At 51.4% G+C, this 25363-nt stretch overlaps 1 protein-coding gene across 3 annotated transcripts; it reads right to left on the bottom strand.

Moving 5' to 3' along the window:
• Positions 1 to 206: 206 nt before the first annotated feature.
• CAD (carbamoyl-phosphate synthetase 2, aspartate transcarbamylase, and dihydroorotase) lies at positions 207 to 25160 on the bottom strand. 3 transcript variants are annotated; one of them, XM_064295151.1, is made up of 45 exons: positions 24961 to 25160; positions 24580 to 24719; positions 22542 to 22671; positions 21381 to 21523; positions 21064 to 21205; positions 20699 to 20870; positions 20309 to 20494; positions 20014 to 20126; positions 19502 to 19647; positions 19098 to 19229; positions 18723 to 18956; positions 18368 to 18589; positions 18001 to 18189; positions 17609 to 17733; positions 17296 to 17426; positions 14481 to 14593; positions 13600 to 13844; positions 13115 to 13361; positions 12657 to 12755; positions 12264 to 12488; positions 11992 to 12174; positions 11579 to 11797; positions 11103 to 11270; positions 10320 to 10502; positions 10101 to 10205; positions 9176 to 9415; positions 8897 to 8978; positions 8433 to 8599; positions 8108 to 8272; positions 7845 to 7976; positions 7423 to 7624; positions 7005 to 7195; positions 6779 to 6919; positions 6485 to 6586; positions 5764 to 5860; positions 5389 to 5439; positions 5043 to 5087; positions 4767 to 4936; positions 4582 to 4656; positions 3858 to 4070; positions 3456 to 3581; positions 3104 to 3259; positions 2887 to 2988; positions 2615 to 2709; positions 207 to 2517 (listed from the first exon to the last, which is right to left on the bottom strand). In XM_064295151.1, the coding sequence occupies exons 1-45, from the start codon at positions 25040 to 25042 to the stop codon at positions 2415 to 2417; spliced, it is 6729 nt and encodes a 2242-aa protein (XP_064151221.1). In that variant the 5' UTR covers positions 25043 to 25160; the 3' UTR covers positions 207 to 2414. The 3 variants fall into 3 exon arrangements, with proteins under 3 accessions (XP_064151221.1, XP_064151222.1, XP_064151223.1); XM_064295152.1 differs by lacking the exon at positions 5389 to 5439 and having other exon boundaries at positions 24961 to 25159; XM_064295153.1 differs by lacking the exons at positions 207 to 2517; positions 2615 to 2709; positions 2887 to 2988; ... (1 more) ...; positions 3456 to 3581; positions 3858 to 4070 and adding an exon at positions 4077 to 4292.
• Positions 25161 to 25363: the final 203 nt, after the last annotated feature.

The raw sequence follows: 25363 nt of genomic DNA, 5'->3' as shown, positions 1-25363 counted from the left end.
GTAAAGTGCTTAGAACAGTACTTGGCACATAATTAGAGCTATGTTAAGTATTTAACAAAAGTAGACCAAATGTCTTAAGTATCTTAGGAGGGAGGAGAGCAGGGAACTTTATTTTGTTTAAACTTTTTACCATTAATGACCATTCCATGGAACATTTGAAGTTTTTTCTCAACAGATGTGGAACAGGCTCAGACACAGGTACATCATTTAAAGGGCTGCTGGTTTTTTTTTTTTTTTTTTGCTGATAGTGTATCTTAATTTCCAGTGTAATTTAGGTTTAATTTCTGGTTGTCAAGAAGTTTATTCAACTCAGAGCTGTGTTACAATTAGTAAAGCCAAAGAAAGGCTCAAGGCAGGAACACCTCCTACTACTTAGCAACTGAGTGGAATGCGTAAGCCGTTTGGCAGGAAACACTGCTGCTGCTACTTGAGATCAAGGCTATCTGTGAGTTTTGTGGGAATCTGTGCATGACAGATTCTACACTACTTGGGAAAATAATCTCTGACTTGTTAGGGTAGCTTAAAAAGGGAAACCGAAGCTCTGAATGGAGCACGAGGGCTTCTATAAATGACACACTATGTGTCCTCCAACAAGTCCTCCAGATACCTGGAGGAGCAGATGAACCTTGTCAGGATCAGGGTTTGGAAAGACCGGAAGGGTCAACATTAGAGGTAACGAAGAGGTCTCAACTCTCCAGGGGAAGATGGTATTATATCTAGTCCTACCACTCTTCAAATAGTGCCTGTGGTTACGAACTAGTATTTCTATTGGGAACTAAGTCCAAGCCTCTTGGTCTGGGCTTTCAGGCTGTCAACCCCAGCACCATCAAGAATCCCCTGCTAGGTCTAGGTCTATCTATCTCCTCACAATGCTACAGATGCAGGACTTCCATTCATCCTCCTCCATTCCACCTACCAAAGCTTGCCCCTTCCTCAGGAACCAGCTTAAATCCCGACTCCGCGGGTCCTTGGACTCCTCCTGCTTGTCCTCATCTTTTCTGCAAATGGGTTACACACTGGACATCTTATACTTGTTTTCTAGCTATTCAGATTTGTGTGGCTTGCCTCTTCCATTGGTTTTGGATGCCCTTAAAACTAAGAATAACTTTTCCCTTTTTAATACAAGTCCTAGCTATGTACTCAGGCAAGTCACCTAACAACAACTCTGAGCCAGTTTCCTCATCTACAAAATGGCTGTAAGGCTGGTATGACCTTAGATATGTGTAAAGCTCCTGTTCACTGTTTGCAAAAAACTGGTTCCTTCTTTTCCATCCCCACAGCTCTTCCCATGAAGGAGGCTCTTCCTGAATGGTGCTGGAGCAGTTTGGACCATTATGTGCTGTTTGTGGAAGTCAGTAGATGCCACACTACCTAAGAGGCCTCAAATTTGAGGGCAAGAATCTTGTTCATCCTTGCACTTTCATTGTACATAGTGTTCTGCACCGCGAGTGCTCAATTAAAACTTGTTGGAACAAGAAGTCAGGGAGGTTTCTCTAATGCCACTAAGGTTCACAGGATGGAATAGCTCACACACTATGAAAGGCCCACAAAAGCCCTCACCTGCAAAGATATATACGCTACTCCACCCCAGTGCTTCTAAGCCAAAGTGCTCCCCAGCTCCCCATGGCATATGGCCCTGCCCCTAGCCCAGTCCTAAAGGGTCTATAGTGTGAGGCCGAGGCTCTCAGGCACAGTAGAAGGGGCTCCTGAGTCATGGCAGCTGGAGAATTCTAAGGCTAGGTTTTGAGGCCCCAATAACAGCCTCAGCTGCTGAAGGAGATTAACCAGGCGAGGAGAGTGAAGGACTAGAGGGTAATAAACCTCATCAGTCAGGCCTCAGCTGCTCCGCCTTCCTTTCACCATTAGCTCACGGGCTCTCCCCACATCATGGAAGAGGAAAGGCTGCTTGTCAGGACTGAGTGCAACTTAATTGAGGAAGGAGGCCAGAGTCCCCAGGTCAGCTCTGGTGTCAGTGTAGCACTGGCAGCAGGGCACTCCTGCCCAGAATCATAAAGCCATGACCTGAAAATGCTCACCTTGTCCGGTGAGGCTGTTCTTGTAATGTTCCCATTTTCTAAAACAAAGTTCTGTCCTAATACATTAATACATTCTAGGCTAAAGCGCATGATGCACATGAGGAAGCAGGAATAGAGGCAGCTCAGCTGTTTATTAGGTCAGTAGAAAAGTGACTGTACAGATTTGAGGTGCAATAATGGAGATAGGGCAGACAGGATCCAGCACCTGAGGCCCGAGCCTGCTCGAGAGCTCCTGTCCAGAGCCTGAAGCGTGGTCTGTATGTGTGTGCGTATGTGCACTGAGCTATCTGGAGTCTCCAGAGTACCGACTGAATGTGCTGCCCCCGTAGGGGGCACTGGCAGCTGGACCTGAAGAGAAGAGTTTGAGGAAGGCAGGCCCTAGAAACGGCCCAGCACGGTGGCTAACAGAGCCATGCGTATGTACATGCCATTCTCGGCCTGGCGGAAGTAGGCTGCTCGGGGGTCTGAGTCCACTTCCACGCTGTAAGAGGAGGGAGGGAGTTACCAAGCAGCCCCAGTTGGCCCGCCCATCCCACAGCCAGCCCCCAGTGCATCCTCCAACTTCGGTCTTGCATCACCTTATCTCGTTGACTCGGGGCATCGGGTGCATCACCACCATCTTTTTCTTGGCCCCGGTCATGATGTGGGGAGTGAGGATGAACTGACCAAAGCACTGCAAGGTAGGCGGAGCCCCATTAGCTTCTCAGGGCAGGGGTGGCTACTGGAACCACCAGCCAGTGCTCCACCAGGGTCCCCCTGACACCCACAAACCACTGGTGTCCAGCCCTCCTGCCCTTGTCTGGATCCCTGCAGCTCCAGCCCTAGCTTCTTCCTCAAGCCCGGCACTCACAGCTTCGTACTCCTGGGTTGAGCCAAAGCGTTCCTTCTGGATGCGAGTCATGTAGAGCACGTCGGTGTCGGGCAGTGCCTCCTCAATGGTTTCAAATTCCTCCTGGAGGGTGAAGTAGAGCCAGGGTGAATTCAGTGCCAGACTCTGACTGTTCAACCCATGCCCCATCCATCCCATGCTCCACCTGGGTTCCCAGGCCGGGCTGTGAGGGACTCACCTGCTTGGTGCCGCGGGAGGCCACGAAGGCCCGCACACTGGGTGGCATGCGCAGGCTGGGAGGTGCCACATAGCGCAGGCTGACCCGGTACTGGGTGAGCAGACAGGCCAGGGAATGCACTGTGCGTCCATGCTTCAGGTCGCCCACCATGGTGATCTAGTAAGGAACCCAATCACCAGGAGGGGCTCCCAGGCTGAGGTACAGACCATCCCCTGCCCCATTTCAGAGCGTCAGCCTCAGGACCAGGGTCTAGGCCTCCTTGAGCACCTGCTGCAGCATGCCCTGGACTGGAGAAAGCCTCCCTTCCCCAGACCTTGCCTGGCAGGGCTCCAAGCCCTGCCACCACCCTCACCGTCATGCCATTGACTGTCCCCAGCTCCTCTCGGATGGTGAAGATGTCCAGCAGGGCCTGGGTGGGGTGCTCTCCAACCCCATCCCCGGCATTGATCACCGGCCTCCGGCAGTGCTTGGCTGCCAGCTGTGAAAATGGCAGCAAGGAGGTGAATCCTCTCCGCTTACTCGTGCATTTCAGCGGCCCCACCCCAGCCTCAGCCCTGCTCTCCTGGGCCCGTTCACCCATCTGACCCAACCAGAGACTTAAAGTCACAGAAAATGTGGGCAGAAGGGACCTCATGTCCGAGACCAGCCTCGTCACTCGCTAGACAAGTAAACAGGCCCAGTGAGGTGTCTGCCCAAGGGCGCGGTGTGGGTAAGGCAGAGCCCTTCACCCGGGCCCGGTGCAGGCCAGCCTCACCTCCACCGCTCCGGGCTGTGGGTGCCGAAGCACAACAACATCAGCAAAGCAGCTCATGGTCTGGACGGAATCGGCCAAGGATTCACCCTTCTGGACGGAGGACGTGGCTTCAGAGAAGCTGAGCACAGAACCCCCAAGCCGGGCCATGGCTGCTGCAAAGGAGCTGCTGGTCCGCGTGCTCACCTCAAAAAACATGGAAGCCATCACCTTCCCCTGCGGAGAGGCAAAGCTGAGTGTGCATGTGTGTGTGGGCTCATCATGGAGACTGCACGGGCTGAGGCTGGCCTCCCCAACTTATACAAGAGGGGCACCGAGGAGGCCCATTTCCCCCAAGTTGCCCCTGTGACCTGTTGTAGCCTTGACATTCCCTCCATTAGGGTCACCCTGAGCTGAAGGCTCTGTCTCCAAAAGGCCATTGTTAAATGTCTGAATGACCTGGGAGAGAAGGAAACACCCCAGCTCTCTCTCATGAATACACCAGCACAGGCCAAACGACCAGATTAGTGAACTGTTGCTCTGGTGCTCAGGGTCTCCTAAGTCAGCTAAATGCTGATTTGGGGAGGAATAAGCATTGGGGCAAGATACAAGGCATCAGGACCTTCCAGAGAAGAGAAAGCCTAGCTATTCACAGTGGAGGATTTGGACTCACACAAGGGTACCTGATAGGAAGGAAAGGAACTATGATTGTGACCACTGCACAGCCCTGCTTGGCCCAGATTCTGACCTTGAGGATGTCTAGGCTCCGCTCCTTCTGCACCATCATTCGCAGTGTGTGCGCCACATTGAACAGGTGAGACAGCTAAGAAAGAACCCAAGTCAGCCAGAAAAGTAGTAGCCCTGACAAGCCCTAGCTCCAACTTTCCAAATCCTCAAAGCTCTGGTTGCCCCAAACCAGCCTCCCCCAGGCACCTGATCCTTGGTGAACTGCTGGACAGACAGGATATGCTGGCCCACTAATGAGTGCAGCAGGGGCGAGGTCTGGGGGTGCAGCAGGCCAGGGGTCCCCAGGTTCTGGGGTGATGCCTGTCTAGGTACTGGCGGTGGAGGGTAGCAGATGCCGTCAGGGGTTCCCGTCAGCTCTGCAGCGTGGGATGGGGCAGAAGAGGCTGGTCAGAGGGTTCCTCCCACCCAGGTGGGATCACAGAGGTCCCGAAGTGAGTGTGTGCTCAGTGTGGGGCCTCTCACCTGGTTCCGCTGCCTTCCGACAAGGCTTCTCTTTTGGCTCCTCAGCTGTCAACACGGGAAATGGACAGATGTAAGCCTGTGGCTGGGGTTTAGGAAGAGCCCCCACTTTCCCAGGAACTCTGGGTCACAGTATATGTGTTAAACCAACTCACACACCACAGTAGCTGTAACGGGTTAGGGGAGGGCAGGAAGGACCGTAGCAGCTCTGGGGGACAGACACGTGGTTTCCCATGGGGGCTGTGCCATGTGTGAACAGTGGCGCCCTCCCTGGGTCCTCCCAGTCGGCAAAGGGATCCTAGGCAAGGGGGAACGGCCAGGCTCACAGCAACCAACAACCCAGATTTACCCCATGCTCTGATGCCCCGTGGGATCCCAGCTCCCAGGCGGAGGAACATAGCTGCCCACAACAAAAAAGGGCTGTAAGAAGAAGCTGTGGACGCCTACCTCATGCTGGGGTGGCTTCTTTAGGCAAAGGAGGGTAAAGCAGTTAAGACCAGGATGGAGGAGTGAAGAGGAGGGCCGGGTAGGTGGACAAAGGAGAGGTGCTGGGGGAAGGGGCCTGGATCAGTCCCTGGGCAGCCGGGCCATACCATGGAAATACTCAGCAATGGATGGGCAACTGAAGCCCTAACCCTGGTCCATGAGGGTAGAAGACCCCGCCCCTGCATATCTCTACGTCAGGGTGCCCCACCGCAGTGTCCGGGCTCACCTCCCCGCTTACCTGGCAGACCTGGGTCAGAGGCTCGGTGGATTCGGGGAGGCAGGTGGAGGCGGCCATCGGGAAGCCCTGGGATGCCCCGGCGGGGCCTTTCAGGTGTCTGGAGAGATAACATTGGCCCAGTGTCTTAAAAAGTTAACTGACTCCAACTCCTGGCAACCCTACGTGTGTCAGTGTAGGACTGCACCCCATAGGAGTTTCAGTGGCTGATTTTTCGGAAGTAGATCGATCGCCAGGCCTTTCTTTTGAGGCACTTCTGGGAGAACTCTAACCTCTAACCTTGTGGTTGGCAGCCAAGTGTGTTCGCTGTTTGTACCACCCAGGGACTCCTGACTGACCCAAGCCCACCTCAGATTCAATCCCTTAAGAAAAACCAAACTGCTCGCTGTCCACGTGGATCGCACTCGAACTTCCCTCCCGTTAGCTGCATCTTCCCCACACATGCCCTCACAGGTGGTTAGCAAACTGGCCTCTACAGGTGTGTGCCACCCCAGTGACAGGGCCCCAGATGTATCTCTGGCTGGATTAACAACAGGCTTGTGTTCCTCACGGCAGTCTCCTAAACCCAGTTAATCCTATGTTTTGCAGTAGGCAGAGGTGGGTGGTGGGGATTTTAACTGTCAAGTGAGGAGCTTTCTACCACCCTGAGCCACCAATGAGAATGTTTAAGCTGTCAGTCCTGTCCCTGGGGGAGCCCCACCCCAGCCCGGAAACGGGTGGATACCGTGGTGATCTCACTGGTGGCAGGGGCTGAGGGCGTGAGCTGGGGAACCGCCCCCTGAGGCCACTTCCGTACATCCTGTCCATAGCCAGGGGGCACCAGAACCTGCAGATAGAAGGCACAGGCGGTGAGTGAAGATGGCACAGACAGTACATGGGCGGTGAGTGAAGATGGCGCAGACAGTACAAGGGGCGGATGCCAGCATAAGGAAAACTGCCCCAGGGGACGTGCGCTCACCTGTGTGCAGATGCGCTAGTACAGAAGAAAACAGCACAAAAGAAGAGGCCACACACATACCTGGCCGTCAATGTAGGCAACCTCTCCTCGTAGGACCACACGACGGACAGTGCCCTTCACCTTCTGTCCTTCAAAGGGTGTCCAGTGGGCCTTGGAGAAGGGCATGTGGCTGGGGATTGCCCACTCATGCTCCAGATCCACCTGCCCAGAGTCATGGTTATGCAAGGGAAAGGCCATGTCTGGGAACAGCACCCTGCCTCCCCGCCCCAGGCGTCCACCCCCACACCTCCACATAGGTGTCTTCCTGTGGCGGCAGGTGAAAGATACGTCGAGGATTGTGGTGCAGTCGCTGTAGCAGGTCATCCAGGCTGAGCCGGCCCTCGCTAACAGCTGTCAGCAGCAGTGGCAGCATGGTCTCAAGGCCTGGGAAGCCAGGAGGCGGCCTAGGCCCACACTTCTCCTCCAAGGTATGGGGGGCTGGAGGAGAGAGTCATCACCCTCAGGAATAATCGCCTCCACATTTGGGAAGTCATACATGCCCCCAGGACTGCGCCACCACCAACCTCATTCTGCTTGCTACCAACCCCGATACCAACTTCTTCTGGGAATGAGAAAATAAGGCAACAGAGACTGCTGCCATCTTCCGGGGCTGATGCCTTTTACGCATGTACTCTCCCACCCAGGCACACTTTGGACCCTCTCACCATGGTCTGAGGCAAAGCAGTCGATGACAGCCATGTTCTCCCACAGGGCCTCCATGTCCTGGCGAGAGACAAGCTCAGGCCGCACCTCCCCCTTGCCAGGCCCCAGGCGCTCCAGGTCATCGAGGCATAGGAACAGATGGTGAGGGGCCACCTCACAGGTCACCGGCAGCCCCCGTGCCTTTGCGGCTTTAATCAGCAGGATCTGAGGACAGAGCAGGGAGATCCAGGGGAGGCCCCCACAGCCCCTGCCCTACAAAGCCCCCAGGGCCAAGTGCCTGCCCTTCTCTGGAAGATGATGGGGCAGACACACTGAAGGTCCTGGCTTGGGGCGCTCCTGCTGTTCTTTCCTGTCTCTGAGCATGGCCCCGCCCTCCTGGTGATACAAGGAGAGTGACTGTGCACCGGGACCTCTGTAGTCTCACCTCCTCCTTCCGTGCCACGTGACAGATGTGCACTGAGCGCTGGGCCAGCTGAGCTACCATGAGGACGGCGGCGACGCTCTGCCGCTCTGCGTGGGCCACAATGGGGAGGTGGGACGGCCAGGTCTCGAAGTGCTGGGACAGAAAGAACGTTAAGGGAGCCTGCAGTCTTTGATTCGCTGAGCTTCTGAGAGGCCAGGGCCCTCATGGAGGTCTTGTGAAGCCCACCTAGGTGGGAACCCTCCTGCCACATGCCCATTCCCTACCTCCATCCACTGGGCCACACTGTCCAACTGCAGCTCAGAGAACGTCTCGTTGAGGTAGAGCTTCAGCCCTGCAGCAGACCCAGCCACAGGGCCCAGGGTCCCTGCATTTTCAGATGAGGCTCCGAGGAATAGGGCAAAGTCACAGCGGGCACCAGCTTCTGCCAGCTGGAGAAGATACATGTGAGATGAGGCCCATTCATGCCAACACAGCCAGCTGGGCACCAGTGGCCTGGGACCAAGGAGAGGAGCAATGGGGGAGGGCTCAGGGAGGCAAGGGTGGTGGATGCGGTCTCTGATGCCATGAAATAGGAGTTCAATGGCTCACCTTCTGGACCAGGGCCAGAGCAGGGGCATCGATGATGGGAGGCCGGGTATTAGGCATGGCACACACCATGGTGACACCCCCTGCCAGGGCAGCGGCTGTGCCTGAGGAAAAGTCCTCCTTGTGTGTCCCACCTGGTTCCCGAAGGTGCACGTGGACGTCAACTAATCCTGAGAGAGCATGGAGTAGGCAGTTAAGGGTATCAATGGGGAATTTCTTTGGGCAAGATTACAGGAAGATTCAGAAACAGGCAGTGGGAAAATTAGCAGCAACTGATGCAAATGAAAGGCCCAAGGTTCCTCAGCCAGGGATTACAAGAGCTCACAGTGAGAGAGATTCTGGGTCTTTCACACACTCTACAGTTCAGGGCACAGTGGGCCCCACAGCCTTCTCTCAGCACACTGAGGGTCTCCATGACGGCTGCTACCAGTGTGAAGGAGCCAAGCTCTCCCACCAGGTGTACTTACCAGGTAGTCGTACAAGCTTCTGGGAGGTCATGCAGTCGACGTGCACCTTCAGAGGAGGGGCTGGCCCGATCTGGCCTAGGGCCTGCAAGGGGAAACACAGTCACTGTGATCTGGGGGAAGGGGAATCCTGAGAGTTGCAGAGGCTCCTATGTACCTATCCCCACCTGTCTCCCTCTGTAGCCACGAAACTCGATTACTAGCATGGCTGCTTCATACTGACGTGTCCTGCCCTCCATGCCGTGGCATCAATGCTGGCCTCACCTCCCGCGTCTCAGTTACCTCCACAAACAGTTTGGTGCACTTGATATCGATGATGAGGGGCACAGAGAAATCTGCAGCCAGGCGCCGGGTGCGGTAGCCCTTGGTGACAAAGGAAGAGAGCCGCCGGCCTCCAGCCCCGCGCATCGACAGGTTAATCACCAGCTCAAAGTGATTCTCAGCCAACTGCTCCAAGATGCTTCGCTGTGGCGGGCACTCCCCATCCACTGCCTCCTCAAAGTGCCAGTCCACAGCTGTCACCTGCCGGCACAGAGCCAAGGTCAGGGCCAGCCTGAGCCAGCATGATGGGAGGCAGCTGGCCCAGAGCCCATGAAGAGGAAACCGAGGGTCCACAGGGCGGCAACCAGGGGCTGCCTCTAAATGGCAGGCTTAAAAGATTTCCACGCTACGTTATTAAAATAGGTCACCAAAGACTAAGTGCAACACGAGCCCCCTTTTGTGGACTAATGAACATAAAGTGTACGCACACATACATGCATATGAGAGGTAAAATTCTCAAAAGACCGACACCAGAACGTCAATAGTGGTGGAGAAATTATAAAGGATTTTTTTTCTCTTTGTTTTTCTGTACATTCTACTTATTCCATGTGAAACACTCATTGTTACTGGTTGGTGGCGTCGTCGATTCCAACTGAGAGACCCCATGGGGCAGAGTAGGACTGCCCCATAGGGTTTCCTAGGCTATAATCTTTATGGAAGCAGATCACCAGGTCTTTCTCCCAAGGAGCTGCTGGGTGGGTTTGAACCTCCAACCTTTTGGTTAGCGGCTGAACACTTAACCGTTGCTCCACCAGGGCTCCTTGGGATACACACTAGTTGTACGATAACAGTAGTAATGATAAAAAATGACAATAAAAACAACAGCAGTGGAGCAATGTCCCCCCTCCGGGGCAGGCAGCGGTGGCGGGCTGCAGGAGCCCCACACCTTGACGCCGTGCTCTGTGTAGAAGTCAGCAGTGCCCAAGCTGGCGTAGAGGCAATAGCCTAGGCTCTCCAGCAAGCGTACCGTCGGGAGCAGCTCGCTTTTGTTCTGAAACCAAGCAGAAAGACGACACGGCTGTGTTTCTCCTGTCTTCCACTTCAACATCACCCTGGGCTCAGAGAGCAGGGCCATCTCACCCCCCATCTCCCTGGATTCTGGTACCTTATAGCTGCCAATGGTCAGCAGGATATTCTTCTTGGGGATCTTAAAGCCAGTGCTTAGCATGGCCTTGAGGTAGGCCTCACAACGGCTCTCCCCGAAGCAGGCCACTTCCCCAGTACTGGTCATTTCCACACCTAACACCACATCAGCACCCGCCAAGCGGGAGAACGAGAACTGGGGGACCTGAGGAGCAGGATGTAAGAGAGAGGGCCAAGGAGTAAGGAACCCTCTCCTGTCACCAGGAGAGGCAGGCGAGGTAAGAGCACACTGGTCCCCTCCCCTGGATCTCATCCACACGGTGTGGTTAGCCTTCCCTTTGCTGCTATGCCATCCAGGGTTTTCCCTCAGTACCTGCTTAGGCTGTTACCAGGCTTTGGAGTACTTCCTCAATGAGCCTGGCTAATCAAAAATCCTAACAATCCTTCAAGGTCAAATTGAAATACCACCTCTTCTCTTGAGCCTTCCCAGATCAACCCCTCTGGAAGTAGTACCTCCCGTCTCTAAACTCCTTCAGCATTTTGTTTGCACCTCTAGCATGTAGGTTTATCACAGACTGTTTCACGGTAAAGCTATTTTTAGATCCAACTTCTCTTGCTTCCCATTACTAGAGCGTAAGATCCAAAGGAACAAACACATCTCATCACCTTTATGGTCCACCACTGCCTTGCCAACAGTAGCTGCTTGGTTTATATGTTGACTGACAAATTTGTGCTGTGAGTGAACCCTCCCACTCTTCGTCTCCCTACTCCTGACTGCTAACCCTATGGTTTTAACCCTCCTTACCTTTACTCCCACAACTCCAGTACCAGTCATGAGCCCCACAGGCTCTACCTCTTCCCCCATGATGACCTGTGTGGCCAAGGCTACGAGGTCAACACCCAGTGTCTTGGAGACGAAGGGGAAAGAGCGGGAGACACGCACGTTGCATTCAATAACTTTCAGCTGGTCATCCTGGGGAAGAGAGACTGGTCAGGCTTCCAAAGGCTGGGCCTGCTGATGCTGTTCCACTGACCTGGACTCCTCCCCACTACCATTCTGTGGGTGATCACTCTGGAACAGGAGCTCAGGGCAATGACTGTCACAAACCCTGATAAAACTATGGGCTCTAGCTCTGCCCCCCCGCCCCCACTCTCCCAACTTTCCTGTCTACTCCAAGGGTGGCAGGACAGTGCAGGGCTTCCTAGCACTGTGCCAGCACACAACATGAAGGAGCTGTGGTCCTTTAGTCCCCTCCTCTAGCCCGTGTCCCTTCTTATCACCTTGGCAATGAGCTGCAGATTGAAGGGGCCTGTGACCTGTAGCTCCTGGCCCACAGCATGCACGATGGCTTTGATTCGCTCCAGGGTTTTGGCAGTGATGTCCTGCGGTGGGGTCACCAGGGTGGCATCACCTGAGTGCACACCTGCATTCTCCACATGCTCGGAGATGGCGATGGCTGCCACCACACCGTCACAGGCCACAGCATCCACATCAATCTCCTGGCGAGGCGGGTAAAAGGCAGTGTGACCTAGGCAAGGGCTGTTTTCTTCTCCCGCTTGCCCCAGGGTGCTCCAATCCTTTAACAGCCTCCAGTACAACCCACCCTCCCCAGTGCCCCACGCCTGTGAGTTCACACAGTGGAGTCTCCTCGAGCCTGGGAGCCTTCCCTCAGACCTTGTCTGCAGCCTCCTACCTTGGCCTCCTGGATGAACTTGGAGATGACCACCGGGTGCTCCTTGGAAACGGCTGCCGCGCTGCTCAGAAAGCGCTCAAGGTCTCCATCGGTGTAGGCCACGTTCATTGCCGCGCCGCTCAGCACGTAGGAGGGGCGCACCACACAGGGGTACCCCACAGTCTGGCAGAACTGGCGAGCAGACTGAGGGTGGCAGAGAGATTAGCTGGGTTGGTCACACCCACACACCGGCATCAGCCAGCCTCCAGCCCACCCACCAGGCCCCAGCCCACCTCTAGGTCACTGAGCTCCCTCCACTGAGGCTGGCTGATCCCAATGGTGTCGAGGAGCCGGGAGAACTTGAAACGGTTCTCAGCTGAGTCGATAGCTTCCGGGGAGGTGCCCAACACCCGGCACTGCTGCCGATGCAAAGCCATGGCCATGTTGTTGGGCAGCTGCCCACCCATGGAGAGGATCACACCTTCAGGGTTCTCTAGCTCATAGATGTCCATCACCACCTATGGTGCAGGAGAGAAACACGTGGTGGTAACGAAAGGGATCAGGGATCTGAGCCTTCTTGCTCACTGCTCCTTACCCTCTACCCTGCTCCAGGGTCTAAAGAATCTCAGGTCAGCCTGTCAATCCCATTCTGCCCTGGCCACTCAGGCAGCCCTTCTCCCTCTCACCTCAAAAGAGATCTCATCAAAGTAGAGTCGGTCACACATGTCATAGTCCGTGCTGACTGTCTCTGGGTTGTAGTTCACCATGATGGTCTTATATCCCATCTGTGACAGGGAAGGGAGTGACATTTACCAATCAGGTAGATGGAAGAGCATGGAGAAACTAAACCAAAGCCACTGATTCAGAGACTGCCACCCAGCTTCCTCTGAAGTAGCAAGCCACCTGTATGGGACATCCGTCCTGGGAGGGAACCAGGGCCCAGCATTGCAGGTATTGGAGAAGTAGGTACTAAGTACTAGGGAGGAGATTCATACACTGTGTGGGCATCGCTGATGGCTCAGAGGACCCTCTCAACCCAAAGCCTTATGCTGTAAGGTGAAGCAATTAGGAGAGAGTGCCAGGACTAGGTGGGAGCAGGCAGGCAGAGACAGCAGACACTGGTATGAAAGAGGAACTTTCGGACCTTTCGGAGCTGCTGGATGCAGCCTACGGCACACCAGTCGAACTCAACACTAGAGCCAATGCGATAGACGCCAGAGCCAAGGACCAGGACGTGAGGTGTTCGAAAGGTTAGGTCATGAGCTGTGCCCCGGTATGTCAGATACAGATAATTTGTCTGGGCTGGCCACTCAGCTGCCACCGTGTCAATCTGCTTCACCGCTGGGCAGATCCCCAGTTCCTGACGCAGCTTGCGAACAGCCAGCTCTGTGCTAAAGGAAAAGAAAGGGAAGACACTTGTAGGCCCTGGGGGTGGGGTAAGGATTGGGTAGAGGCATTAGATTCCAGGGCAAAATCAGAGAGGAAAATATCCCCACTGATCATCCCTCTTTCAGAGATGAAGGTCAAAAGCCTCCACAGTTGCCCATTCTACCTTCCAAGGGCCCCTTACTGGCACAAAGGTTCTCTACCCCTATGTCTCAGCCCGTGGCCCTCACCGCCATCTCTGACCTCAGAACTGCAAGGGCAATCTGCTTGTCTGAGAAGCCAAGGCACTTGGCCTGCTGCAGCAGGTCTGGGGACAGAGGCTGCCCACGGTGCTGTTCCAGCAGCTGGGTGTGCGCCACGATGTGCTTCATTCTGTGCAGGAACCAGCGGTCGATGCGTGTGAGCTCATACAGGCGTTCCACTGAGTAACCAGCCCACAGAGCAGCTGCCACCACAAAGATCCGCTTATCTGTCGGGGTCTCCAACTCCTAAGAGAGGGGTCGGACAGGTGGGTATAGGGCTGTACAGAGGCAGGAGATGTCAGGGGGTTAAGCAGAGAAATTCCCAATCTTCTGCCAGCACCTCTGAAAGCCTGAGAGCAGGAGTGGCTGTTATTGTGTCAGGTAAGGAAGCTGTGTCCCAGAGCACAGTTCAGGGATTGCAAACACCTGGAGGCAAATCCTGGCTCTGCCTTGTATTGGCTGTGTGGCTTTGAGCAACTTCCATAACCTACCCCTCAGCTGGAAACCCTGGTGGTGTAGTGGTTAAGTGCTACAGCTGCTACCCAAGAGGCTGGTGGTTCGAATCCACCAGGTGCTCCTTGGAAAGCCTATGGGGCAGTTCTACCCTGTCCTATAGGGTCGCTATGAGTCAGAATCGACTCGATGGCAACAAGTTTGGTTTGGCTTTTTAAGCCTCAGCTTTCTCATGTGTAAAAAGAGGTCCAACAATACCTGTTGCAATGATAAATGAGACATCTCAAAATTCTCAGCAAAGTGAACAAAACACAGCAAGTGGTCAATAAATCTTATTGCTACTAATCTTACTGGTAACAAGCTCATGGCCTGAGGGAAGAGAAGCAGGTCCATTTTAAGGGGGTTGCCGGGTGGAGTGAAGCCACTTACTATATCGCTGACTGGCTTTACTGTGTGATCGAAGCCCACACAGTTCTCATCCACCATGCGCAGGGCCTTCTGGAAGGCTTCCTCAAATGAACGCCCAATGCCCATGACTTCACCTGGAGGACAAGACGGAAGGACTGAGGGCCTGGGGCAGGATGCTGCTCAGGAAGCTTAAGGTTTAAGTCAAGTGTCTGGAGGCTCTACAAGCAAGTCCCCTGGGGAGGGGTATTTCACTGTGAAGAAGTCTTATCGAGAAATCTTAAACTTGCAGCTCTTCCTCATCATTTGCATGGATTTCAGGTTTTGTGCGTTAGTGAACAAGAAATTAAAACGCCCGATATGAGCATGAGGATGTTGGCATACGTGACAGTTTATCACAGTGGCCCAAACCACTGACGGTCATCCAGTTACTTGACTTACCTTATTCATATTGTGATGACATCCCCTGTAATCTGTCTCATCTTTTAGAACTTTTAAATGTTTGGATAATAGGAAGGTGATTCCACTACTCTTGGAGCCCATCCACAGCTAATCACAATTAAATGATCACTTCAGAGTATTTCTTCCTGGATGTTTTTCGTATGTATGTTTTACACGATTATAGCGTACATATAATTGCTTATTCTGTTTTTTCCTCATAAACATTTTCTCAGATTGCTGTTTGGTTTTATAGCCACCAGTTTAATTCCTGTATGACTGACCATAATTTAACTGTGCACTTACTGCTGGACATTTAGGATGCTTCCAGGTACTCATCATTACAAGTGAGGCATGATGTTTTCTATGTTTTGGATTATTGCCATTGGATAAATATCCAAAAATATAGGGAAAACATGTAAGACAAAACTTCTGACCCTTAATAAGTACTAATTACAGAAACCTGTGCTTTACAATACAAACTATAAGTTTAAGACTCACAAGAAATGAGCATAATCGTTTTAAACATTTAAGAAGCAAGTGCCTGGTGAACTGCTTCTGTAAAGACTACAGCCTAGAAAACCTGTGGGGCAGTTCTGCTCCGTCACATGGGGTTGCTATGAGTCAAAATCTACTCAACAACACCTAACAATAACACAACCACAATAAGCAAAAATGATAACTCACTTTAACTAGATTTCTATTTACTAAGGAGAGGGAATTCCTCCCCCCCAGGTTTGCTTATTGATTTTTTCTTCTGCAGTTTTTGTTCATGTACTCTGCCCACTTACCCTAAGGTCCTCGAGTCTTTTTCACCAATAGTATTTTTCTCTATTTATAGTCCTGACATTGACGCATCTTATAAAGTTTTTTTTTTTAATTGCCAAGATGCTACCTATAGTATTAAGGGAATGGATTATGAGTGATTTGAGCCAGTTTTTTTGTAATGTGACTATGTATGTATAGAATATTTACATTATGTCATATGGTTATGTTTTTATTTTATTGTTTGATTTAAAAAAAAGAAAAAAGAAACCCAACTCATTCACATATGTATGCCTAGAAAAATTCTGGAACCATATACACAAATTAATCTATCTTTGTGTGACAAGATTACAGAGATAATTATTTTTCTTTGACTAAGCAATATTTTCTCGCTTTTCAATGACTCATGTATCTTACCTGCATAATAAAATTTACAAAAAGTTACTGAAGATCACATTACAAGAATACTTGAACAGATAAAAAACATTTAAGTGTTTCATCTTGGATTGTCCCATTTTCAATCCACTTCTTTGAGCCACAATCTAATTATGGCTTCATTCCCATATTTATTATAGTTTTCAAATAACAGAAATTCATCTCCAGAAGGAGCAACTTGGCAGTCTTATAGCATTTCTAAAAATTCTGAGATAATATCTGAGCTTAGACTTGCTTGTCTAAAGGCTATTACTGCTCTTAATGGACATTTGGAGCACAGTGAAATGTTCTTCATCCTTTACATAGTTTGGTACATGCAGATGCTTGTTTTGGTTGAAATGTTCTACAGAAGGGCCTAAGGCAACTAAAAGGACACCACAAGAAAGCGTATTAACTCAATTCCAGCATACTCCACCACTGCCTAGAGGATGGCTTCTTCAAACATTTACTGTTCGCTAATAAACTTCCTTGTTATACAAAAAGATCTTCGATGTCCCGCTCTGAACTTAAAGCAGAAAGGGTCCAGAGAAGGAAGCAGGTATGCCAAGAATGGCTGACACCGTGTTCACCTGGATTTAGAAGGATTCACCAAAAGTCAGCAGGAACCATTTCCCTGAAGCATCAGTATTTAAGCAAACGCAGTGAATAAAACGTCACTGGCAAACAAGCCTAGTGATGGAGCCAGGAGCCAAACGCCATGAGGATGGAATGCTGTGGATGGAGATTCACAGAACTGGCCTCACAGATGGCAGGCAATGTAGTATAGCAGGAAAACATACGCCTAGGAGCCAGGTCTAGCTTCCAGTTCTTGGCTCTGCCAATTACTCATTTGTGGGCACTCAGCCAATTCACTTTTCTTCTGTGGGCACCTCAGTTTATTCATTTTAAAATGAGAGAGCTGAGATGGTCTGGTGGCTATCATACTATCCCAGATATCATGAGATGCCATCTGGGGCAGGGAGGTGGCCCAAATATTCTGACACACATATCCAGATGACTGTGATCCCCACTCCTGATGAGAACTACTACCTTAGTTTGAAATGTCTCTGTTAGCTCTGAGAAACCATGTTTCCAAGCAGCTGCTAACATTGGAGCTAAAAGACCATGCCAAGGACCCTCTCTGACATTCTAGGCCTGGTACTGGTGGGACCCAGTAGGAGTAATCTGGGGCGGGGGAGCTGTTGGAACATGTTTCTCTCACCAACACTCTTCATGCTGCTCCCAATCTTTGTGCTGACACGCAGGAACTTGCTGAGGTCCCAGCGAGGGATCTTCACCACACAATAATCCAGGCTAGGCTCAAAGGCTGCTGTTCCCCCCGTCACAGAGTTCCTGGGAGCCATCAGGTCGGGGTACCAGGAGGACAGAAACGGGATGTAAAGAGTGAGCTTCTAGACAGCTCTCTTCATCTCCACAAATCCAGGCCAATGTTGTTTTCGTCTTCCCTGTCCCGTGAATGTTTTCCTCACCTCCTCACCCCCTTACCACCCCATTTTCTGCCCCCATCCTCATACCTCAGCTCAGGTAGAGGGACGCCCAAAGCTAGCTTGGCTGCCACATAAGCCAGAGGATAGCCTGTAGCTTTGCTGGCCAGGGCAGAGCTGCGGGAGAGCCTAGCATTCACTTCAATAATGTAATACTGCAAAGAGGGAGAAGAGGAAAAGTTACCAGGTGACTGGCTGAGAAGCCCCTGCCTAGGAGGGCTCTCAGAAAGGACAGAAAATAAGCCCTCTTCATAGGGATGGGTAGCAGAAGGGCCCTCCCTAAGGCCCAACCACACTGAAGATGATACTGGCTTCTATTCCAGGGTCTGTAGGACCTCAAGGCCTCTTGGTCTTAAGGCCCAAAAACTACAGAAGGAGGACAAGGTAACAGCTAGAAAACGAACTCTAGGACCTAGTCTTACCTGTTCAGACTCAGGGTTCAAGGCGTACTGCACATTACACTCCCCAACGATTCCCAGGTGCTGGGTCACCTTGATAGCTGTCTGCCGCAGAAGCTGGTACTCCCTGTTATTCAGTGTCTGGCTTGGAGCCACCACTATTGATTCACCAGTGTGTATGCCAAGTGGGTCTAAGTTCTCCATGTTACACACCTGTGAACAGAGGGTTCCACAGGAGTCACCACCAAAGGCAGCCAGGAGAGGCAGGGAGGCCACATCCCAGGGTCCTGCTGCCTCTGTGGCTGCACCCAACCTGGGTCTAAGGGACAATAACCCTCTTCCAAGAGCTCACACTGCCTGACACTACTCCCATCCTTCCCCTATCACTCACCGTGACACAGTTGCCATAGGCATCTCTCACCACCTCATACTCAATCTCTTTCCATCCCTTCAAGGACTTGTCCACCAACACTTGGCTGGTATGGGCAAAAGCTGGGGCCACGAGAGCAGAGAGCTCCTCCCTGTTGGAGGCAAAGCCGGAGCCCAGGCCACCCAGGGCAAAGGCTGCACGCACCAGCACAGGGTACCCCAGTCGCTCAGCTGCTGCCTGGGCCTGCAATGAGTGGAAGAAATGAACAAACAGGTCAAGGTCTCGATCTCTTGCTGCCTGGAAGGTGCAGTGCCTTTTGGAAACAAGATATAAAGAAAATGACACCACTCTACTTTTACCCAACCACTCCTCCAACCTGTTCAAGAGAATTTGCTGCCTCGCTGGGGGCCACATGCTCCCCAATCTCTGCCATCCTGGCGGCAAAGGCTCGCCGATCCTCAGTCAGTTCAATGGTCTCCACAGGTGTGCCCAGGACGCGGACCCCATACCGAGCTAGCACTCCAGCCTTGGTTAGCTCCACACCACAGTTCAGAGCTGTCTGGCCCCCAAAAGTCAATAATACACCATCAGGACGTTCATTACGGATCACCTGAGGCAGAAGAAAGAAATAATCTGCATAAGACTTTTGGGGGAAAGGAAGGAACCAAAGAAGTTCAGAAACCTGGAGTGACCACTGGATCCCCTGCCCACCATGAGTCCCCTCCTCAGTCCATTCTCACCCAACTCATACCTGGGTTACGTAGTGAGGTGTTATGGGAAGGAAATAGACCTTGTCAGCCAGCCCCTGGGAGGTCTGCACTGTGGCAATGTTGGGGTTGATCAGCAGTGTCTGGATGTTTTCCTCCTTTAGGGCCTTGATCGCCTAAGAGGACAGGAATGGCATATCAGCTTCTACTGCAGGAGCAGAACTGAACACAGTCTTAAATCACTATTTTTCCTCCCTCTTTCCCTCCCTGTACTCTTAGTGCCTAATAACTAACCTAATCCTCCCCACCTCACCTTCCTGGACAGTCCCCAGACCTCCTGATTCATTTCCTCCCTACAACAGATATGGATGCCTCAGCCCTTCTCCATAAGGCTCTATCCATTCCTGAGGGTCACACACCCAGAGGGGTGGGCATAGCCACACCTTACCTGAGAGCCTGAGTAGTCAAATTCTCCAGCTTGGCCAATGGAGAGGCCCCCTGAGCCCAGGATCAGAACCTTTCTGGGTGATGGAAGCCCAGAGCCTGGGGTAGGGATCCCAGGGGGACACAGGCGCTCAATCAGTCGTTCTCGAACTGTGGAGACAGAGAAAGTCACAGAATGCTAGAGCTGAACAGGATCTGAAAGATCATCTGGATTAATCCCTTTGCTTTACAGAAAAGTCCAGAATAAATCAAGCACCTAATGAGTGAACAAGTGGCAGAGGGAGGACCAGAATACAGGGTTCATGACTCCAGAGTTCCTTCCAATAGAGACATAAAATAATCATCCTGGCTTGGATGCCTTCCTACCTATACCCTCCCCCAACACACACACCTCTAAACCACACGTATCAGTTTCCTGGGGCAGGTCCATTTCATGCCCACCCTGGAACCAACCCTTGTTACCGCTGAGCCTGGCCTGTTCTTAGGTCCACAGCCCAGTTCTACTCAGGTGCTTACCTGTTTGGCCCCCAGGGTTCCCAGCTGTGGCCTCTTTTACAGTTTCCAGGAAGATGTCAAAAAGCAGCTCCATATCTGAAGGGCCAGCTTGGTGCTCTGGGTGAAACTGCACACTGTTGAAGAGATCGGTTATGAAACCCATCATCTTCACAGGCATGGGCACTGGCAACCTCAGAGGTGGGTAGTGAGACAGAGACTCCAGTTCACTGCTGTGCTTTACTTTATACTCTTCAAGGCCCATGGGGCTTCAAAGCTGTAGAGGCCCACAGTTGCCCTGCGAGTCTCCCAAGCTCACCTAAAGAAGGGCAGGTTGTTGTGTACAATGCCTTCATTGGAATGATCATTGGCATTGGTGAAGAGAGGAACCCAGCCGGTTGGTAGTGAGTCTGTTTCCACAGCAAACCCGTGGTTTTGGGATGTCAGAAAGCAGCGTCCAGAGCCCACCAGCAGGCATGGCTGGTTATGGCCTCGGTTCCCGTATCTGGAGATAGAGGCATGCTAAGTCACAGGCCACTTCCAGCCTCCCCTCACTACTGTAAACTAAACACAGTTCTTGTTGATCTCACTCTTCCCATTAGCCACCACCTCCTATTTCAACACGAATAAACTCCAATTCTGTTCCCATTCCCAAGATCCCCCATTCCTCATCTCAAAAGTGTGGGTCCCTTCTCCCCACAAGTCCCACCTCATCTTGTAAGTCTTTGCCCCAATGGCTAAGGCCAACAGCTGGTGTCCCAGGCAGATCCCGAAGACAGGTCGGGGATTAGGCTCAGATAAGACACGGCTCAGTGTGGATACCACACTGGGACAGGTGGCGGGGTCACCAGGGCCATTACTTAGGAAGAGACCCTCATAGTCTGGAGTGGACAAAAGACATGATATCAAAACCAATACTTCAACTAGAACACACACCTGCTGCCCTTATCATTTGAGCAGAAACTCTTTTAACTCCACCTTCTTTGCTGCAATTCACGTTGACTTTCAGCAACTGGACCAAGAGACAGCTCTTTCATCCTAGGGGAAGACCCTGTACAGGCCTGAGCTACTCACCCTGGCTGTCTAATGTATGGTCCCAGGGTACCACAGTGACCTCAGCCCCACGTCGGCAGAGGCATCGGATCTGATTATACTTGAGGCCACAGTCCAAAGCAAGGATCCGAGGGGCACCCCCTGCATTCAATACCTGTGGGGCCTGAGGAATAGAGGTGAAAAGGTCAAGTTAGCCTGTGATCAGTGGGTATTCGACATCTGTACCCCAATCCCTACCTCCAAGGTCTCTTCTGCTTCACCCTCTAGTGTTCACGTCAGTTATGGGCAGAATGTAATTACTGTGGTATGCCTCAGAACACTTCCACTCTACCCGGTACCTTAAGGGAGACTTCTGGCACCAGGGGGCGGGCATTGGGGTCCAAGAACGGCAGGGCTGAAGGCTCTGTCCCATTCTGGATCAGCTTCCCCAGCAGAGACCCTTGCTCCCGCAACTTCTTAGTCAGCTCCCGAGTGTCCACTCCTGTCAAAATTAGCACACCCTCAGAGTTCACACAACTTAGCCTTCCATGAGGTCAGACTTCCAGAAGCATTTCCATCTGAGCTGAGTCACACACAGCTGTTCTATGGCAAACTGATGGAAGTACACTACCATGAAATAGTCCTGACAAAAGTCTGTCTGCACAGAACCACAAATATAGACCTATCAATTTATAGAAAACAATATCAAGGATCAAAAGAACAGGCCAAACGACACTACAGAAATGTAATCAATAAAACGTAGACTGTGGGATGCCCTACAGGAAAAATGACTTGCTTTTGTCACTTATAACCAAAAAAAGCCCCACTACTGTTGAGTCGATTCTGACTCATAGCAACCCTATAGGACAGACTTGAACTGCCCCATAGAGTTTCCAAAGAGCGCCTGGTAGATCTGAACTGCTGACTTCTTGGTTAGCAGTTGTAGCACTTAACCACTAGGTCACCAGGATTTCCCTTGTCACTGATATGATACCCTAATGGCCCATATATTAAAGACACATATCAACCAAATGCAACATATGGGCCTTGTTTAGATCCAGATTCAAATAAAAATGAAAAAAAGCTAACTGGGTAAATTTTGAACATTGCGGGGATATTTAATGGTATTGAGGAATTATCATTTATTCCTTTAAGGTAAGACAATGATCTTATTGTGGTCATGTTTTTAAAAAGAAGACTCCTTGTCTTTCAGAGATAGATGAACTATTGGTGGATGAAATGATACAAAGTCTGAAATTTGCTTCAAAATAATCAGGGAGTGGTAATGGTGATGATGAAATAAGATTAACCAAGACTTGATTATTATACTATTCTCTCCTTTTATGTTTGAAATCTTCCACCTAAGTGATAGCTTCTCTGGCCCCAGAAAGCAATCTAACCCTTCTAGATCGGGCATATTCTATCACAAGCTTGGACTGGAGTCTAGGAAACCTTATCTTGATCCTTTCCATCCAGGCATACTGTGCTCCGCCGAGACACACGTGTGCTTGCCATCATACCTTGCAGGCCAGGTATGCCATGTTCCTGCAGCCACTCATGCAGAGTGCAGGTGGCACTCCAGTGGCTGGGCGTGGGGCAGCACTCTCCTACCACCAGTCCTGCCACGTGGATCTCTGAGGATTCAAACCACTGTAGATGGAAGGAGGAGGCTGTGAGGAGCAGCTCAAGGCCAAATATCTCCCTCTGTCACTTTTACCCATCTTCTCCCATTACGTGGCCATGGGCCCTCTATTTCAGTTACACTGTATCATCTTCACCACCACCCAGCACTTCACAGCTCCCTTTACCAACAATACCATCCCCCACATTAAACATTAACACATGGAGTGTGTCTTTGTCACAGAACTGTGAACTCAAGAGCAAGGTGCCTGACACACAGCATCAGTCAACAAACATTTTGAGTCTTCACTAGGTGCCAGGCATTGTAACAGATGCTGATAGAGCAGTGAGCAAGAAAAGATAGGGTCCAGTCTTCATGATGTTAATTTCCTTCGTACGAGCAGAAAATTAACAAGTCGACATGTAAACTAACAATAATTACACAGGTTATACAAACAAGGTGCTAAGATAGGTAGGTGCTCGATACATTACTAAATAAAAGCGAAGGCTCAAGTTACAATACTGTAAGTGATTATACCTCTCCACTCCAAAAGGACTAATTAAAAAAAGAAGAGAATACGAATTTGTTAACCAATCAACAAGCATTTAGTAACTAAATGGAGAAACCAGGAGTTTATTTGGGAAGTAGTGGCATATTTAAATTCCATTCTGCTAAATGGTAAAAGGTTTAAGGGAAGATGGATGTCGAGACTGTTCTTTAGGAATCTGAAGGATAGAGTTTGGCAGATGAGTAAAAACAGCCCTCCCTGACAAGCGAAGTCCACCTGGCATGGGCAAGTACATTTACAACACATGTGCTACAAGGGCATCGGCGTTGGGTTGGTGGTTGCGGAAGGTCTCAATCTCTCTGGTCTAGCCAGGGCCACCATTTTAGAGGTCTGTAAACTCAATTCTGTCAGTGTGCCTAGAGCTGATAGAGCTGAAGGCTGATGTATGTTAACCAAATTCACAAAATATTGAATTAAAAGTTAAGAGTGCAATGTATTTATAGGTTTGTGATAACAAATGGGCCTTTCCAGGAATAACAGTGTTCGTTATCCAGTCTTTCCAGCATCAGGGTAACCTGGAAGGCAAATCTAGAATCTAATGGTCGGTTGCTCAGTAAGCCTGGAATCATGGACAAAATGGGTTTTAAGGAATACTGCTATGTTGACTTCCACTATTATCCCAATTGCTAGTTTTTTTACTACTTTAACTCAGAGGGCATCTTGGTTTCCAATTCCAAAGGAGAAAGAATAGTGGCAACCTCACTGAACTTCAAGAGGAAACTGAACTTTCTTACCTAGAGGTAAGAACACTACAGAAAAGATGTAGAAAATGAGGTAAGGAAAGTATCTTTAGAAGATTGTAACCAACTTTCACTGGTTCTGTAGGTGAACTGGGACCCAATGTCTCTGGAAAAAGATGTGATCTTGGTTTCCAGCCCCCTTCCACTAATCTATGCAATCCTGAAGCATTGCTCCCATCATGTGACTCTTGTTAAACAAGCTCCAAAGGGTCCGTATCAGATCAAGATTAGACGTTGGTTTGACTTCATTCCTATTGTATCTAACCCATCTTTGCGTTACTTCTGCATTATTCTTTTACACTTTTTGCCACTTTCCTTGATCCATGTCTTCACTGTTGTTTGTTGTTAGACCTATGTCTCCACTACATACACAATATTCTGGACTTTGCCTATAGCCTTGGTGCCCCTAACAAAGAGGGGATAGATAGCTCTCTCCTCCTAGGCTCCCACCATGCTGAACTTCTCAAAGTATCTACCAACCCAAGTTTAACTACAGTCACCTCAGTACTTAATCACTTCAGTGTTTATATTTGTTCTCTCCAGGTTGCCTGGCAGAGTGTCAATGTCTTCACTTCACTAATAATTATTGATTTGAAAAAGAATGTAGAGAAAGCATTGGGCATGGCTACCTTGCTGAGACCGAACTCATCCACTTCATCTGGGGGGATGCCATAGTTGCCGATCAGAGGATATGTCAGGACTAAGATCTGTGCTTTGTAGGAAGGATCAGTGAGGGCCTCGGGGTAGCCCACCATGCCGGTCTGAAACACTGCAAAAAAGGGACAGGGAGAGGGCTCCGCAGGGTACCCTCCAGAACTCCGCCCCGGGCGAAGAGATGCCCCCGTCAGGGTACGCTGCCATGGGCGTGACGGGTGGTAAGGGCAGGGCTGGGGACCTGGCGGCAGAACGCGGGGAGGGTGTGCAGGCGGGAAAATGGCGGGGTCTGGGCAGGGAAGGCAGTGCGGAGATCGGAGTGGGATGAGGTCGGCAGCCTGCCCAAGCTTGCTTACCCACTTCCCCGGCAGTCGAAACAGAGGCCCCAAAGGGCTGGCCCCGCAGGACCGACCCGTCCTCCAACACCAGGGCCGCCATGGGAACGGCGCTTAGAGGCAGGGCCGAGCACGGACAAGCGGTGGAGCGCCGCAAGCCCCAGCCGGCGCTGGAACCACGTGAAGACGACGCGCCGGGAATCGGTCCACGTGGCTAACCGCGCCGGTGCCGGAGCACAGGCGGGCGTGGTCCGCGCAGCAGCCTAGCGCGCCAGCGGCCGAGCGACTGCGGCGGCGCAGGGAGCCGGCGGCGTGAGGGGCGGGGCCGGGCACGCACGGGGCGGGGCCGGAGCGGCGGCGCGGTGGCTCTGCGCCGCGAGACCGCGGTCTCCTCCTCCCCTGCAAAGGCTAGGGAAACTTGAAA

This window comes from Loxodonta africana, chromosome 12 (genome assembly GCF_030014295.1).
Source record: "Loxodonta africana isolate mLoxAfr1 chromosome 12, mLoxAfr1.hap2, whole genome shotgun sequence".
NCBI lineage: Eukaryota > Metazoa > Chordata > Mammalia > Proboscidea > Elephantidae > Loxodonta > Loxodonta africana.
Note: the sequence above shows the minus strand (reverse complement) of the source record. Positions and strands in the feature narration are given on the sequence as shown.